The 18,201-nt window shown below is 39.5% G+C and overlaps 1 protein-coding gene across 2 annotated transcripts in view; it reads right to left on the minus strand.

Moving 5' to 3' along the window:
• The window catches only part of MAOB (monoamine oxidase B), a 107,242-nt gene that overhangs the window by 49,663 nt on the left and 39,378 nt on the right, over positions 1-18,201 (minus strand). For both annotated transcript variants that reach the window (XM_027091522.1, XM_027091521.1), the window contains exons 2-3: positions 14,660-14,754; positions 13,091-13,228 (exon numbers count right to left, since the gene is read on the minus strand). In XM_027091522.1, coding sequence (XP_026947323.1) covers positions 13,091-13,228; positions 14,660-14,754 — 233 coding nt within the window. The remainder of the gene's footprint in view (positions 1-13,090; positions 13,229-14,659; positions 14,755-18,201) is intronic.

The raw sequence follows: 18,201 nt of genomic DNA on the forward strand, positions 1-18,201 counted from the left end.
CACTCTGCATGCTGGGATTTACCAGCAGAAACAATCAATCCCAACTGTTCACCCCAGTACACCCTTGTGAGGGAAGGTACTCATCTAGTCACCTTCTCTGTCAAGTACTCTCTGAACCTCCAGACCTGGACCCTGAACTCCAGCCTCAGAGAGCAGCTCAACTAATCCCAAACAACTGCACCCCTTTCCTAGTCCAACTGTAGCCTCACTGGGGTCACAGGTGCCAGACGACAGGTGCGTCCCTAGTCTTTCAAAGATATTATCCGAATGCTTTTGATGTCCCCAAACTATACAGAGTAATGAGAAGATGAAAAAGCTCTTTGTAACTCAGGCACAGACAACATCAAAGGGGAGAGAGAGAGAAAGAGAGAGAGATTAAGACTTCTAAAAGAAACGATTTTTCTCATAATGCGTTTTTCCTCGGATGTCAGTAATTATCCTCTTTGGGTTAGCAGACTATCATTTTGAAATCTGAGGAAATGTGATGATCTAGGTCTACAAAAATTGTGTCTAAAAAGCAAGTTTAAATAAATAAAATAAAAAGCAAGTTATCAAAAAAAAATTTCCCTCCTGAAGGGTTTCTCTACCACATAAGATTTTTTAGAATAGTAAAAGTACCTGATATTTATCAAGTCATTTATATATTATCATATTTAATTTTCATGACAACACTGGGAGGGATAATAGTCCCTCTTTACAGACTAGAGGGATAATAGACTAGAGGGAAGCAGTAAATGACATACCCGGGGTCCATAGCGAATTTACTGAAAGCCCAGGACTTTAACAAAAGGCCGTGACTCCAGAGTCAGTCTGCCTTTCTCTATGGAGAGGTCCTCACAAGATGGAAATTCACATCCTTGAATGTTTCCAACACAACATGTATTCTACTTTCCACTGAATAATTCACCCAGTTCCAAAGTCGGCCACTGATTAATGCCGGTAAAGACACCAACTTTTCACTCCATAAACAGTGTGAGGGAAAATGCTTACTTATCTCTAACGGTACAGACCAAAATGATGATTCACTTAGTTGAGTCAGAAGATTCCCAGATTTCAAATTCAATGCTTTGAAATACGAACTCCACTTTGGAATAAATCTAAAGAGACTTTATGCATAAATAGAAAGGTTGCCTTGGCCCCCAAATGAGCTTTGCTGCTATGAACATTAATCCCTGGTGGCAGAATAGTGTTGATTTGAGGGAGTCACTTGTTGAGGCAGTAAGAAGGATGCTGAGCAGATTCTAATTAGAAAAACATTCTGGAGTCTAGCAGAGAAGAGCCCTGGCAGGAGAAACCTGGAGTGAGATTCAGATGAAGAAAGAGGCAAGTCTGGCAAAGAGGCAACTTGTGAATTTCACATACACTCTGAAGACACTTTAAGGAAATTCAAACTTTACCAGCTGGACTGAGATGAAAGGAATATCCCAGAGGCATCTGCTTATTTGAAACAATTCATTTCAGGAAGAAAGAGTTTTCAAAGAAATTCACTTAAGGGGTACTTTGGATGAACATCTATATGCTTAAAAAAAAACCTCTAGGGGAATTCCACTCATGAGTCATGAGCAAGAAGAAGGTGGCTAAGAGAAATAAGGATTGTGACAGGCAAACATCATAAATACCATGATCCCCATCACCACCACCATCATCATCATCATGGCTAGCACTTTCTGTATGTTTGCTGTGTACCAGGGATTCTTTCAAGGAATTTACATATTTAATTCATTTCTCTCTTTCTCAACAACCCTATGAGGAAGGTGTTATCATTATCTTCATTTTTTAGATTAAGAAATAGAGGCTCAGAGAGGTTAAGAAACTTGCCTCAAATCACACAGCTAATAAGTAGTGAGTCAGAAATTCAAATCCAGGTCCTCTGGGTTCTAAACCTATGTTATCCCAATCTTTATATTATTACAGATGGGCTGGTTGTTTTATCTTTGACTTTCCCCCCAAAAAATATATTTTCAAGGCTATGAGGAACTTTAATATAATAATGCCAACACATCTTCAAGTTGGTGGAAGATATTAGCAAAAGACCACTGAGACAAAGGCTGTTTCTCTCATAGCTAGGAGAGACACTCTTTAAGATGTACTGTATTTAAGATATATTCATGTCTTCTGTGAAATTTATAAGCATTTACTTCTTTCTTCTTCTGGACATTATTTTCAGCCATCTCACTTTTTCCATCTTCAAGCCTATGTATTTATGCTCAGGAAGCCTGTCACCATACAAGTATTTTCTCTTCCTTTGATCTGTATCATTTAGACTCACTCGAAATTAATCTATTAACTTAGAAGGTTCCTAAAATACCTCTAACACCATTCTTATGCACAGCTTCAATTGTAAAATTCCATTCAGGGATACTGTCTCATATGATTGCTTTAAATTCCAAAGCAGCCCACAGGGTGCTAGCTAATTTACGGTGACCGAAAGTAAATTTAAACGTGACCAGAGAAATGAGAAATGCAGACTGGCCAAAGTATAGTTTCAAAATGTTCCCCTTCAAAGTTATTGAATGTCTGCTGACAACCCTTATGTTTCCTAAATGTACACAAATCCGTTTGGATAGAATGCTATGAGCCTCAGAGTTGGAGGACAGAGCAGAATCCTAAGAATACTTTCATCACCAATTAATGAAATGAAGTAATATAACTAATTGTGACTACAACTTAAGGCTTCACAATGTGTGCCTGATTTCACTTTTATGAGAAGCTCTAAGGGTGAATAAGCAACATATTCTTAAAAGCCATGATAATATATGGCATTTTTATTTCAGCAGGCTCTTGGTTAAATGCCTCAATGAAGAAAGAGGATCAGACCTTCGCAGGAAAGGATGTGAATTCTTCTTTTGTATCTACCCAAAAGCAAGAGCAGAGTGGTGGTTGGGGAACTAACATATATGAAGAAGAAATATACATATAACCATGTGCTCATGTGCATTTATGTACATGTGTGGCTACACATTACACACACACACATAAACACACAGAGTATCTATTTGCTCATGAGTGAACTTCTGTAGAATATAACTTTTAAAACAAAAGTCAGATCACGTTACTCCTCTACTTAAAATCCTCCAGTGGATTCCCATATGACCAGAGTAAAAGCCAATGTTCTTAAAACTGCCTATAGGTCCTCTGACCTTCCAGTGTGGCGCTGGGGGCTTGTGAATGCTGACTCAGGAGAATCGATTGTGCTCCTCTCTTCCCAACTCTGTATTAATTAATGAGAAGTTGGTAGGTTGACCTGAGCCACAGTGAAGTATTTACATCATGCAAACCCTACAGATGAGAGTTAGGTTTTGTTAGAATGTCACCTCCTCAGGGAGGCCCTACCTGACTATTCTATTTGATATTGGATCCCACTCTCTCACATCCCCACACCTCCCATTCTTTGTAGCACTTGGGACTTTCCGATAACATATATATATGTATGTGTGTATATATATATATATTTTCAAATATGGCTGAGCAGATGTTTTATTACACATCGCTTTAATGTATATGGGAGATTTAGCAGATCTGGTTAAAAAGTTTAAAGCCTTTGTAGAAATTATTAAATCTTGACGTGGGAAAAGTAACAGATTTTAAAAGCCAAAGCTTTTTGCATAATTCCACAACTCGGTGGTTAACCGATTTTTAACTCTAAAATTGAAAATCAATTCATATACCCATTAGAGCTGAGAGTGTTAAATTTAAAATGAGCATTTTTTTTAAAGTTTCATACAAAAGAATATATGAATTTTTGGTACATCTAAATTAACTTCACTTTTAAGAAAATCCATATTTTACACCTTTTTTTATTTTGCCCTTTATCATATTTCTTGATTGTGTCAGTTACTGCAAGTTAAAAGCAATATAAAATCAAATATGGCTAATTCCAATTTTATTTTAGGTATATAAGTTGGGTTTTCTATATTTTGAAAATATAGAAATATATATCTCTATATTTTTTTTTGTTTACTTACTCCTGGTCCTACACAGCTAACATGTAAGCTCCCTCAGGGCAAGGATTTGTTTTGTTTACCTCTGTATTTGTAAGTTTATTTGTAACTTAATTGTGGACAAAGAAAGTAGTCTTCAGTTGTGGAATTTTGGTGGAAGCTGGTGGTGTACGTGTTGAGATGGGGGTGGGGGTCTCCTGGTTTCTTGATATCAGATGAGGTAGGCACTTGTTATCTGTAAGATTAGATTACTTGTGACTAAAATATTTCACTTTTGCCCCTAAGAACAATACCAAATCAAAGTCCGCCCAATTGTACTCTAAAAGGGACAGGCTCACATAGGGACAAAGACCCATTCTTTCAGTCATTCAGGCAAAAAACATTTACCTAAAGCCTGCTATGCACAAGGTCCTCATCCAAGTGTTGGCGGTACCTCAGAGGACAAAATAGAAACAAACTTCTGCCTTCATGGAGCTTACATTCTACCAGGAGAAGGCATACGAAAAACGAACACATATATATTATATTAAGCATGTGTAAGTGCATTGAAAAAACAATAAGGCAGGGAAGGGATAAATTAGGGATAGAGAGTATTAGGTGGGGTGGAACAGGCTACTCCTTAAGGTGGGGTTATCAGGGAAGGTGCCTCTGAGGAGGGGATACCTGAGACCCGAGAAAGAGCATTCCAAATGGAAGAAATAGCAAGTATGTTTTGATTATCTATTGATGCATAAAGAAATAGTCCATGTCTTAAAACATTAGCCTATTATTATCTCTTATAGTTCTATGGCTTGACTGGGCTCAGCTGGGCAGTTCTTGCTCGAGGGTCCTAGTGTGGCTGTATCAGAGACAGGCTGGAGCTGAAGTCATTTGAAGGCTTGACTGTGCTGGACGTCCAAGACAACTTCATTGCCAAGTCTAGTGCCTTGATAGGTAAGGCTGGAAGGCCGGATTCAGCTGGGACAGGAGACCAGAGTAAGCATATGTAGCTTCTCCAGTATGGTGGTCTCAGGGTATTTGGACTTCATACATGATGTAACTCAAAGCTCCAAGAGTGCCTATTCCAAGAGAGAAGTGGATTTGCCAGTTTCTTAAGTTCTGTGGTTTCTCCAGTGTCAGTCATAATCAGGGACAATTTAAAAACTTTATTAAAATAATATTAAGGTAATGCCATCATACAAAAAGTATTTATGCTCTCCATGAAGTTAGTCCGTTACATTTATTTAGCAATGTCCTTCAAGGTTTGGAGAAGTGTCCAAAGCACTCTCTGGCAGTATCTCTGACCACCTCGACCTCGTTTAATTCCAACTTGCTCGCTGCCTTGTGCATGAAAATCTCAGGGACATGGCATTTTCCTGGGCACCTAGGAGAGTTTTTTGGTTTTTTTTTTTTTTTTTTTTTTTGCGGTACGCGGCCTCTCACTGTTGTGGCCTCTCCCGTTGCGGAGCACAGGCTCCGGATGCGCAGGCTCAGCGGCCATGGCTCACGGGCCTAGCCGCTCCGTGGCATGTGGGATCTTCCCGGACCGGGGCACGAACCTGTGTCCCCTGAATCGGCAGGCGGACTCTCAACCACTGCGCCACCAGGGAAGCCCCCTAGGAGAGTTTTTAAAAAGGGATTCTAAGCTGGTTTGCCCTTAAGAAGCAACGGGCACATAAGGAATTTCACTCTTTGTTTACTTCCAAGTTCTTTGTGATGCCATATATTTGGAGTTGCTAGAATAAGTAAAATTAATCTATGCCATAATGTAGGGTTTATGTTATAAGATCTAGACATATGTTTTAGACAGGTTGTTAAAAAACTGAAGATGGATTAGAAACATTTGCAAAAATCCATAGCATTTGCTAACTTTCTACGCCTCTGCTGTCCCATACAGTAGCCACTAGCCATATGTGGCTATAAAGTGCTTAGTATGGGGCGAGTCCAAATTAAGATGTGCTATAAGTATAAAATACATACCAAATTTCAAAAGCTTAATACAAAACAAGAATGTAAAATACCTTATTAAATAATGTTTTATATTGACTACAAGTTCAGATAATAATATTTTGGATATCCTGGATTAAATAAAATATATTCTTAAAATTAATTTCACCTCTTTCTTTTTACTTTTCAATATGGTTACTAGAAAACTTTAAATGGCATACGCGGCACATCTTATACTTCTACCGGAGAGTGCTGCTTTACGCTATTTTAATGAGTAGTCCAGATTTCACATATTTGTCAAAAGGGGGAAAATGAATGTATTTTGACTCTCTGAACTTAGGTTATTTAGGCATTAGTAAACTCTGACATGCCCACTGTCTCCTGACAGCTCTACACCATCAGCACTTAGTAACCCAAAGGAAAGCCCCTTAGTAACCCAAAGGAAAGGGTCTCAATTGGGCCAAATAATAACCATGGTCCCACATGCCAGGATCTGAAGAATGGAGCGGAAGGAAACTTAGAAGGTAACACAACTGGAAAAGGGGATTTTAATTTCTCTTTTTTATTAGCTGTTTACTCCGTCTGGGCATGTGAGTCTCGATGCATCCAAACGCTGACGTCCTAGCCTATTAGTAATATGGGAAATAAATAAAGAAGAGAAGACTGGATTTTAAAGTGAGAGAAGTTATATTTCAGAGTGTAAGGAGCCCACGAAAATATTTTCAGGATGAGTTTACTGGCCTGGTTCTCTTTTGAAAAGAATTTGTAAAGCTTTATCCTATCTGGTGTCTCACCATTTAAATTTTTACTTGGTAGTAAGGCTCCTCAGAGCCTATTAGAAAAGTTTGTTTTCGAAAGGAAAGGAAACAAGCTCTATCAAAACATCCTTAGTATCTTCAGTGTGTCACAGCAGGCTTCTTGGTGAAAATAATGTTAGTGTCTCTGTTCTCTTTCTCTTTAAAATCTTAAAGCACTCAGCAGGACAGGTACAAATGTCCATCTTTTGCAAATGGAGAAATCAAGGTAAAAAGCATAAATAACATGGCCAAGGTCACAAAAAAAGTCAATGATGAAGTGTGTGTGTGCGTGTGTGTGTGTCTGTAGCAGACACTGTGAAAATTCTGTGGCCCAGTAATACCAGGATAAGAGTCTTTGAGGGTTTGCATTCAAACAGCTGCTTTGGGATCTAGACTGTCTACACTCAAAGGGTCAAAGCTCAGTCACTAAGCCTGGCTGGAAGCAGTTTGGTTATTGTCAATAGATATGTCACCCAGGAGACTGCTGCCTAGGCAGGTGAGAATCACAGATATCTGCTGGAAACACTGGGCCTAACCTCTTCTCATAGACCATAAACTATCAAAAGTAGAGTCTGTGCGTAGAAAACAAACTTATCGTTACCTAAGGGGAAAGGAGTGGAGAGGGATAAATTAGGAGTTTGGGATTAGCAGATACACATTAATATATACAAAATAGATAATCAACAAGGTCCTACTGTATAGCACAGGAAACTATATTCAATATCTTGTTATAAACTATAATGGAAAAGAATATGAAAAAACGTAGAGACATTTTTCTAATTGCATTTTTTAAAATAAAAATGAGAGGAGCTCTTCATAAAAAGTTCAAGCAGTACTCAAAAATACAATGAAGAAGGCAACAAATTACCTCAAATCGTACCATTCAGGTTAAAAAAAATAGGGCTTCCCTGGTGGCGCAGTGGTTGAGAGTCCGCCTGCTGATGCAGGGGACACGGGTTCGTGCCCCGGTCCGGGAGGATCCCACGTGCTGCGGAGCAGCTGGGCCATGGCCGTGAGCCATGGCCGCTGGGCCTGCGCGTCCGGAGCCTGTGCTCCGCAACGGGAGAGGCCACAACAGTGAGAGGCCCGCGTACCGCAAAAAAAAAAAAAAAAAAAAAAAAAAAAAAGCTATAACATTACATCCCAGACTTCTGTGTAAGCATCTACAATATAGAAAGATGGCTGGATGGCTGGATGGATAGATGGATGGTTGATATGGATGGACAAGCGAATGAATGGATGACTGAGAGAAACAGGAAGGAAACAAAAAGGGAAGAAAGGAAGGAGGAAAGAAAGGGCAAAGAAAGAAATACGAGTATCTGAGAATCAAATCATATTTGTTGCTTTCATTGACATAAATGTACTTAAATTTAATGGAAGAAACATAAACTGAAGGAACTGAAGGAAGAGCTAAACTTCAAATAAATGTTGCATAACCCAAGAGAAAGAGCCCTGTAGCATAAAGTCAAAAGATCATAAAAATCATTAAGAGATCTGAGCCTTTGTTTTTTTATTAGCTACAAGTATCATTTTGGTATATACTGATTTCGTGCTATGAAGGAAGATTTCAGTAGCCCTCACCTTTCTTATACCTCTTCCCTTCTCACCTTCTCCACATTCTGATTTTATAGATTATATATATTTTTTACCATATAAAGGCTTTTTTAAAAAAAGGTCTGTAGTACATTCTTTACTAGAGTCATAATTCTTCCAATTCTTTGTTTAAATCTTTATTTAAACGTATTTAATGTTTAGTGCCAATTTCATCCAAGCTGATCCATTATCCCTGAGTTCTTTATTTGGAATCATCATTTGATGATACCTTGAAGTGGAGTGATGCTAGGACAGAATTTTAAATTGTGTGCCATTAGCTTAGTGGGCAGGATGCAGGTGCCCAGAAAAGAAATGGCACAGGATTGAAAGGTAGAGAAAGTGGTAAAGCACTGCAAAACTGTCGCCTGGATGATTGGGAAAGGCAGACCAAGTACTTACCAACCTTGAAGCTCTAAGAGAAACTGTTGGAGTTGTTAGTGATTTGGTTGTTTTTTTTTGCGGTGCGCGGGCCTCTCACTGTTGTGGCCTCTCCCATTGCGGAGCACAGGCTCCGGACGTGCAGGCTCAGCGGCCATGGCTCACGGGCCCAGCCGCTCCGTGGCATGTGGGATCTTCCCGGACCGGGGCACGAACCCGCGTCCCCTGCTTTGGCAGGTGGACTCTCAACCACTGCGCCACCAGGGAAGCCCCGCTGTATGCTTTTATGTGCTTTTTTTTTTTTTTTCTGTATTTTCCACTGGCTTTCAGAGTTCTCACCAAACTGAGGGGCTCTGCCATATGGCACCTGTTCCATGAGGTTGTTTGCGCAATAGCAGTTGTAGCAACAAGTAGTAGGCAATATATTTGAGAGATGGCTCCTCTTTCATAGGCCTCTTCAAGCCCTGAGGTTGACCACATACAACACAAAAGGGACTTTGACAGTGAGCTTGGCTTCTGCTCATTGGGAAGTAAGACCAGAGCATTTTTCTTTTTTTTCCTCAGTTTCTCCCCACAGCTGAAATTTGGAAATGATGATCAGTGTGAAGTTGGGCTCTTAAATTTAAGTCACGCTACATCTTTACATTCACCAAACTCCTAACAGTTAAGCTTTTGGGCCTAAAGCAGTTTCATGCATACTTTAACTAGACACTAGTTCCAAATTTCAGACTTATAAAAGCTTCTGAGACAGAGGAACTCTATTTGCCAATAGCCTAAATTGTACCAAACTTCAGAATTTTCTCCAACTCCTTCCAAGTAAGAACCCAAAAGGACAAAAAACAAGCAACAACAAAACGACCACACATGTGAACATGCAAACACACACACACTCTCTCTCTCTCTCTCACACACACACACGATGAAGGAGGAGGAGGCACAAATTAAAATATAGCAAGATCCCTTAAGAGGTTTATATTTTTTATCTTTTTAATTATGAGATAGTCCCTAAAACGGAACATTTTTCACAAGTCACTTTCAAGGCATGTAAACAGCTGCCTTCTAAACTATCCTAGCAGAAATTAGCATGACGATTTGTGAAACAGATTAAAAACTTCCGTAGATGTTTTCACGATAATTGTTAAGTACGAAGGACTGCATCACTGATTTGAGAAGCGCAGAAAACACCTTCTAACTTATATAGATTTGAGCTGAAGCGATCACTTTTCCCACTGATAATGAAATCCCAATATAGCTCAGTATCACATCTTTGAATCACAAACAAGGTTTTGGAAAACCACATTTTAGCAACATAAGACAGATCCACTGTAGTACTAAAAATGAATGCCACTCAGTAGATAGAAACATTTCTGGCAGATCAGAGGCAGACAGCAAAACGCCCTGCACATCACAGCACACCAGGGGTTGATGCATGCTTGTTATGGGCCCAGCATGAGCACATCCCATCTGTCAACAGACCATTTCTTCCAGAACTATCAGAGAACTGGTGATACTGGGAGTCCTCCTTTCTTGGGAAACACACCCTTCCTTTGGATAGCTATCCTATCATGGGCTGCTGTAGCACCGCCCTGCCCCCTTTTGTGAGTAGCTCCATTTCACCAGTTTCAATTCCAACCATCATATCCAAATTCCCTAGCTTAATGTTATTAAGGTTGCACGTAAAACACTGTCTTCTTTTAACGACCATGTAAGAAATCGAAAAAAACAGAGTCTTTGAGCAGGCTGATTTGAATTGCAGGATCTGACAATATGAGAAGTAACACACTTGATACTCTTGATATGCTCAGGCTTTGGGTTGAGAAATACATGCAGGTCCCCTGAAGAAACAAGGCAGAAATATACTAGATATTTGCATGAACCACTTGGGAACAGTATTTGCACTTGGGAACAGTAGTTATTGAAATAGGTAATAGAGAGTAATGGCCAAATTACTGCCTACCATGACAGAGAAGACAACTTTTTGAACTACGTTCTTCGGCATGTAGTAGCAGATCAGCTATCAGAGTTCTGCTCAATAATCCCAGAAATGGATGGAGTCATCTGAGATGCTTTTTACAGGTTCAAAATAATAAAAATGACATATGAGCAAAGACATGGAGGTGATGATGGTGGAGAACAAATATTTAGTTTGGGGAGGACTTCTTAGCTCTAAGGTCTTTATTATTATTTATTATCGTGTAGCGCTTCACTGGATACAGCCACAAGGAGGTCAAATTAGCACCCTTATCAAGACTGAAAAAAACTTTTGTTTCATAAATTCATTAGTGTTTCAATCGTGTCAGGATGAGAATTAATTAGAGAGTAAGTAAGTATATCAAACACGTACAGCAGAAGTCAGAAAATAGCAATATAGGAACATGAAAATCTAGGTACCAAAAGAATATTTTAGAGTGATTTTCTCTAGATAGGATTATTGGAGGGGTTTTTTAATTGTTTTTCTCTACCACATTTTCTTATTATATTTTTACAGTAAACATGCTTTCCTTTTGTAATAATTCAAAAGCAATAACATTTATTTTGAATTTCATACAAAGCAATGTCGGCATATATATTTATTCTGTATCAAGTCAGAGATACTGCTTAATTATATTTTCTTAGTTGCACGTGGGTTATACGAAATAGCTTAAGAAAGCAGCATTATTCGGTCATCACTCTGAAAAATTCAAGTATTACATCGTTTCCACAGTTGATAACTCTGAGCCATCTCTTTCAAACAAGGAACATAATGTCGGCCATAAGATTTCCAGATAAGCAAAGCGTCCTGAACTTAGCTCCTGACTGCCAAGAAACCCTGCCCACACACACACAGAAAAGTGAATATAATTTCTAGTCATCTCCTTTGTCGGGAGAAACCTAAAAGAGATCGTAGTGTTCTGGGAATTCAGTCTCTGCAAGTCTTAAAGGTTAGGACAAGAAAGACAGAAGAAATCAGTCAAGATGAGCTACATATAAAAGCAAGGAACGCAATGAAGAATGCTTACTAAGTGCTGCTGATGGATGTTCAACAAATCACTCTATCACCATGCTACTTTTTCATTTCTAATTCATGTGTCTCTTTTTCCACTAGACAAATAGGGAAGCAAGGTGAAAAGGCTCATAAAACAAAATCTGAACATCAACATTTATGTATAAATGTTACCCGCATTATACCAAATCAGATAGATGTTTATTTCCTGTTTTATTAAACGACTGACAATGTACAGTCTATTATTTGTCCTTCTTGATATTATCACCCACAAATAATATCCAGGTGTCAACACTGTTATGTATATCAAAACTGACTGTTGCGAGTTCTTCTGTCTCCTAAGGGGATGATTTCTTCTGGTGAGGAACTTGGCTCTATACTGCTCGCTTCCACTTACGGAAGCAAGTGAGGGAGAGAGAGGAAAGACTGAAATTCAAAACCTCTGCCAGTCCTTCCGTGGGACTTCAGAGTGGGGTCCAGGGTAGGTGAGTCTTTGCCTGTCAGAGAACATCAGTGACATTGTGGACCAAGAAAATGATGCTGGGAAAACAAGGATCAGGGAGATGCCAGAAGAGTCTAAAGGCAGAAACATGGTGGGAGACTGGAATCCACAGAGAAATGTGGCCAGTGAGAAATCCCCAGGGGCACACTGTTTGAAGAGCTTATTAGAATTAGAACGTCCAGTATTCAATTCTAAGTTGTCTATGTTTTTGCAATTGAACCCCTTACCCACACTGTTCAAAACTTCAGTCAATTTTGCTGTACACAAATGCTTGGGGTGGTCCGAAGAAAATCAAGAGAAAGAGATGAATTTGAACCCAGGTTGACATAGAACAAAGGAAAGAAGAGAGTCACTGGCCATGAATGTGAATGAGCATAAGTATCATGGAAGCAAGAACCATGAGCTACAAATGATCATGGGAATTGAAACCCAGTAAACTCACAGGAATTTGGGAGAGATCAATGGAGCTTCCCCATGAAAGATGGAATTTGAGACTTGACTTACTTTTATGTAAATCTCTAAGAGAGTGAGTTTAGCCTATATACAGGACATGATGACCAAATTTCAAAATATTACATTAGACATGTTGCAAATACTCTATAATGTGAAGTCTAGGGCAGCATTAGTAAAACTATACACAGGTTTTTGTATCACATGAAAGAGCCCGTTATTTTAATAGAGGTATTTAATAAATCAATCACAAATGTTTTTTTCTCTATTGGTTTTGTTAAACTTTTCACCAAATGGGCAATACCACTTCATCAATAACCTTCCCAAATAGGTTTAGAATTCTCCTTTGATAACAGTAAAAAAAAAAAAAAAATTCTCAGAATGGTTGAAATATACTTATAAAATACATATACATCATTCAGGGATGAAGGAGATTGTCTGAGGGGAGGATCTGGAATTCATATATGGAAAACACCCATAGAGAAATCTTCAAATCCTTCAAAGGCTGGTCCAGGCTTACCTTTACATGGTAAATCAGACGCTCTACTTCATTCACTTTGTAGGTCTCCAATCCTAGCTCCTTGGATAATCTTAAGATGCGATTCTGAGTTGGGCCAACATAAGATCCTCCAAGGTCCACATATTTAACTTTTTGGTTCTGTTTTCCCATGGAAAAAAAAAAAAAAATAAATATATGTAAAAATGTTATTCGTAAGATAAAAAAAAGACAGCCCTGAAATAAGCAAATTGGCATTTCATAGGTTCTAGACACACGTTGAGGTGTATCCATAGAAAACTGGATTCTGTTAGCAACTCTACTTCAGTCATGCAACTTAACAGTTATAGAATCATTCCTTAATGTAAAGCAAAACTGATTGACCTTGAAATAGGCAAGAGACTTCTGAACCCCATCATTCTCAATACATACCACAACGTGCTTTGGGTTTTAGTGGCTTAGACTTGTAAGCTGTGAATTATGGATGAATTTCTCTTTACTTAGCATTTCAGGCTAATTTTGAGGCACCTAATGCTAGAGGAAAAGCGAGAAAGGAAATGACCACTTCTTTTCCTTTTTTTTTTCATTGAAGTATAGTTGATTTACAATGTTTCAGGTGTGTAGCAAAGTGATTCAGTTATATATATATATATATGTATATATGTGTATATATACATATATATATATTCTTTTCCAGATTCTTTTCCATTATAGGTTATTACAAAATGTTTAATATAGTTCCCTGTGCTATACAGTAGGTCCTTGTTGGTTATCTATGTTATATATGGTAGTGTGTATCTGTTAATCCCAAACTCCTAATTTATCCCTCCCCCCTCTATCTCCTTTGGTAACCATAAATTTGTCTTCTATGTTTGTGAGTCTATTTCTGTTCTGTAAGTTCATTTGTATCATTGTTTTAAGATTCTACATATAAGCGATATCATATGATATTTGTCTTTCTTTGTGTGACTTTCTTCACTTAGTATGATAAACTCTAAGTCCATCCAGGAAATGACCACTTCCTTTGTGGTTTGCTCATCCAGACATTTGAAAGATAGCATTAGGGAATATTTGGTCCTAATTCAAACCTTTGAAACTGCTCTTATGTTCAGTAGGAAGTTTTCTATATGGTTATGAATTAGCTTCACTTGAAACAACTAAGGACCAACCTTTGAAGAAGAGTGACTAGAAAAACTTCCTATGTTTGAACATGTCCAAACATAACTGGATTCCTAATAGTCAGGGACACCAGATCAGGTCCTCCTCTTCTGTTTTTGTTTGTTTGTTGACTATATAGTTCTCTGACTAAAAAAAAAGGGAACATACATTTCACAAGGGCAGTGGTCTTTGTTTTATTCACTAATGTATTTCAAACACCTAATTATTGGTGCAATCATTTATTGGGCAAGTGCCAAGTATCATGAGGTGAGAAAAGGGACAGAAGAAAAGGGTTGAAAAGGAAGCAAATTGAGAGGCTGTGGAGAGTAATTTTCACTCTCTTAAAAAGAGTCAAATGAAGTTCAAGACCTTCAGAAAGAAACAAGAAACTCAGCTTCAGTGACACGTTTCTCCCGCCCATCATTATTGTCTTACCCTGATGGTGTAAGTCCTGCCTCCCACACGGTCCCGGGCTTCCAGAACAATCACATTCAGGCCAGAGTCATGCAGGAGTTTGGCTGCTGTCATACCTAGGAGAAAATACAAGAAAAAATCTGAATCAGACACTTTACAGGGACTCCAGATCAGCTCCTCATGTTAACAGCCAATGAGAAAAGTCCATGTTAGCTCATACACATGACTTATCATCACGCTCAAGTTATTCAACTTACATGTGGCTAGGGTTTCTCAATAGAGATCCAGAGTCCAAGTCTGGGAAACCAACTGCTATTTCTAGAAAGAATAAAAGGGATTTCATTTTTGGTAAAGGTCTCAAATCTTAAAAACTTCTTTGGGGCTTCCCTGGTGGCGCAGTGGTTGAGAGTCCGCCTGCCGATGCAGGGGACGCAGGTTAGTGTGCCCCGGTCCGGGAGGATCCCGCGTGCCGGGGAGCAGCTGGGCCCATGAGCCATGGCCGCTGAGCCTGCGCGTCCGGAGCCTGTGCTCCGCAACGGGAGAGGCCCGTGAACCGCAAAAAAACAAAACAAAACAAAAACAAAAAAAACTTCTTTGGTCACTATATCAAAATGTCTATCTTTAAAGACTAAATTACATGATTATGTGTCTGACAACATGAAAAGAAAACACAAAGCCACACAAAAGAGAAATGTATAAGCCCCAGCAGACACAGGACGAAACGGAACCACTGACTTCATTCTCAAGGCAAATCTGAAAATCCGGTAAATTGGGGAGTGGGGGGTAGAGTCTGCCTTCAAAACATGTGAAAGGACCTAAGCTTTACTATTAAAACAGAACTTTTAGAAGTTGATGTAAAGTTTCAAAACCAAGGACATAAGATTCAACCCACTTAATTGTCCTAATTCCCCATATGATCCATCACTGAAGAATGAAATGACTCCATTCATTCATTCATTTAATTATTAATGTCGTCAAAAATACTTATTGTATGCCTACTACATTTCCACCACCACGAGATCAACTTAGAAAAGAAAAAAGTTTTATTGAGGTACATTTACATACAATCAACCTTACCCAATGAGTTCAGTGAGTTTTGATAAAGTATAAAGCTTAGCATAGAGTTCGAATATGTAGTTTTTGGTATAAGTACATCCTGAATGTAGTTTTTGACCTCACAGATCTTAAAATTCTGCATCTTTAACTTACAGAGTTTTCTCAGACAAGAGAACTCTGGTGCTCTTACCACAATAAACTGAATTTGCTCAGTTCCAAATACCTTACTCGTTTGCTTTATGAGACCAAACAAAATGAAGGAAATGACAAGATGCTGTGCCTTACAGATAAGTGAAACAGTTTCTATCCCATCTTTTAAAAATAGTAGTTCTGGGACTTTTAGATCACACTAGTGTGAAAAAAAAATGATTCCCACAAAAATAGCTAATATTCATATAGTGCTCACAACATTTGAGATGCTAGTCTAAGTGTTTTAATGTATATATTTTTTTTTTTTTTTTGCGGTACGCAGGCCTTTCACTGTTGTGGCCTCTCCCGTTGCGGAGCACAGGCTCCGGACGCGCAGGCTCAGCGGCCATGGCTCACGGGCCCAGCCGCTCTGCGGCATGTGGGATCTTCCCGGACCGGGGCACGAACCCGCGTCCCCTGCATCGGCAGGCGGACTCTCAACCACTGCGCCACCAGGGAAGCCCTTAATGTATATTTTTAATGCTGTGAGAATTCACTGAATTCTCACAGCAATCCAATAAAAAAGGTACTATTGATATTCCCATTTTATGGCTGGGGAAACTGAAGCACAAAGAGGTGTCCAAAGTCACATAACGAGTCAGCAGCAGAACCGGGCAGTTTCGTTCCAGTGTCCGTTTCTATAACCACTACGAGTATTGCTTTTCACGGGGCTTCAGAGCCATCCTTTTCATAGACCGCATCTCTCAATTTTTGTTTCAGGGAGAGATTCCATTTCAAAAGATATTTTTCACTTTGTTTGGACCAACGTGTTTTTAAAACACATTTGTAGGGACCTCCCTGATGGTCCAGTGGGTAAGACTCTGCGCTCCCAATGCAGGGGGCCCAGGTTCCATCCCTGATTGGGGAACTAGATACCGCATCCACACCACAACTAAGAAGTCCGCATGCCACAGCAACGATACCACGTGTCACAACTAAGACCCAGAGCAGCCAAAATAAATACATAAATACATACATATTACATAAGTAGAATATTCTAAAAAAAGCACACACACTTGTATCTTGTGGTTTGATAAGAATCCATGGAACATAAGATATGAGCCTACCGTAAAAGCCACAATGAAAAGCCGAGGCTTCATTCCCCCTCTCTGAGCTGCCCTAAAAGAAGAAACCTTTTTTTTTTTTTTTTAAACAGTCTGATGTGGGGCTTCCCTGGTGGCACAGTGGTTGAGAATCCACCTGCCAATGCAGGGGGCATGGGTTAGAGCCCTGGTCCGGGAAGATCCCACATGCCGCGGAGCAACTAAGCCCATGCGCCACAACTACTGAGCCTGCACTCTAGAGCCCGTGAGCCACAACTACTGAGTCCGCGCACCACAACTACTGAGCCTGCGCTCTAGAGCCCATACTCCACAACAGGAGAAGCCACCGCCATGAGAAGCTCGTGCACTGAAACAAAGAGCAGCCCCCTCTCGTCACAACTAGAGAAAGCCTGTGCGCAGCAACGAAGACCCAACGCAGCCAAAAATAAATAAATTAAATAAATAAATTAAAAAAAAATAAAGAGGCTAATGTGAAATTCCATTATTTGAGTTAATCCATCTTCCGATCCCTGTCCTTGGGTGCAAGACCGGGACTTCCAGTTGGTGGTGGGGTGATGGTGCCAAAGTCCACAGCCCCATGAGCAATGTGCACAAGCACTGCAGAACCCTAATTTAGAAATACAGGGCTTGGATTTTTAACTCCAGTTTCCTAATTTTACCTTTATAAGGAAAAAACAAAGAGAGAGAGAAAACCTTTCTATTTAGAGTCAAAATTGCAGATGATTCAATGCTGTTTCTCTTATCAAGCATCAGTTCAACCAATGAAATATGAAATAACATGCAGCCATAGTAACAGCTGCTATCGTGGAATTCAGATACACTTGCTGAGCATGTTGAGGCTTAAACAAAAGGGCTCAGAACGAAACACAACATCACTCATATACACTAGCATTTTTTTTTTTTTTTTTTTGCTGTACGTGGGCCTCTCACTGTTGTGGCCTCTCCCGTTGCGGAGCACAGGCTCCAGACGTGCAGGCCCAGCCGCTTTGCGGCATGTGGGATCTTCCCGGATCGGGGCATGAACCCGTATCCCCTGCATCGGCAGGCAGACTCTCAACCACTGTGCCACCAGGGAAGCCCCTACGCTAGCATTTTATATTCCACAAAAGGTACTACTGGGTAAGCGCAGTTACCCAATAGTATCTGATGCTAAACAGAAACATTTACTAAAACAAGCCAGGGTCTTATCAAATCATTGAATAGAGTTCTTTATGCTCATGTGCCTTAAAAAGGCATAAATAGAAATTACAAAAA

This window comes from Aethalodelphis obliquidens, unplaced genomic scaffold, assembly GCF_003676395.1.
Source record: "Aethalodelphis obliquidens isolate GAN/ISIS:26980383/991018 unplaced genomic scaffold, ASM367639v1 scaffold71, whole genome shotgun sequence".
Taxonomy (NCBI): Eukaryota; Metazoa; Chordata; class Mammalia; order Artiodactyla; family Delphinidae; genus Aethalodelphis; species Aethalodelphis obliquidens.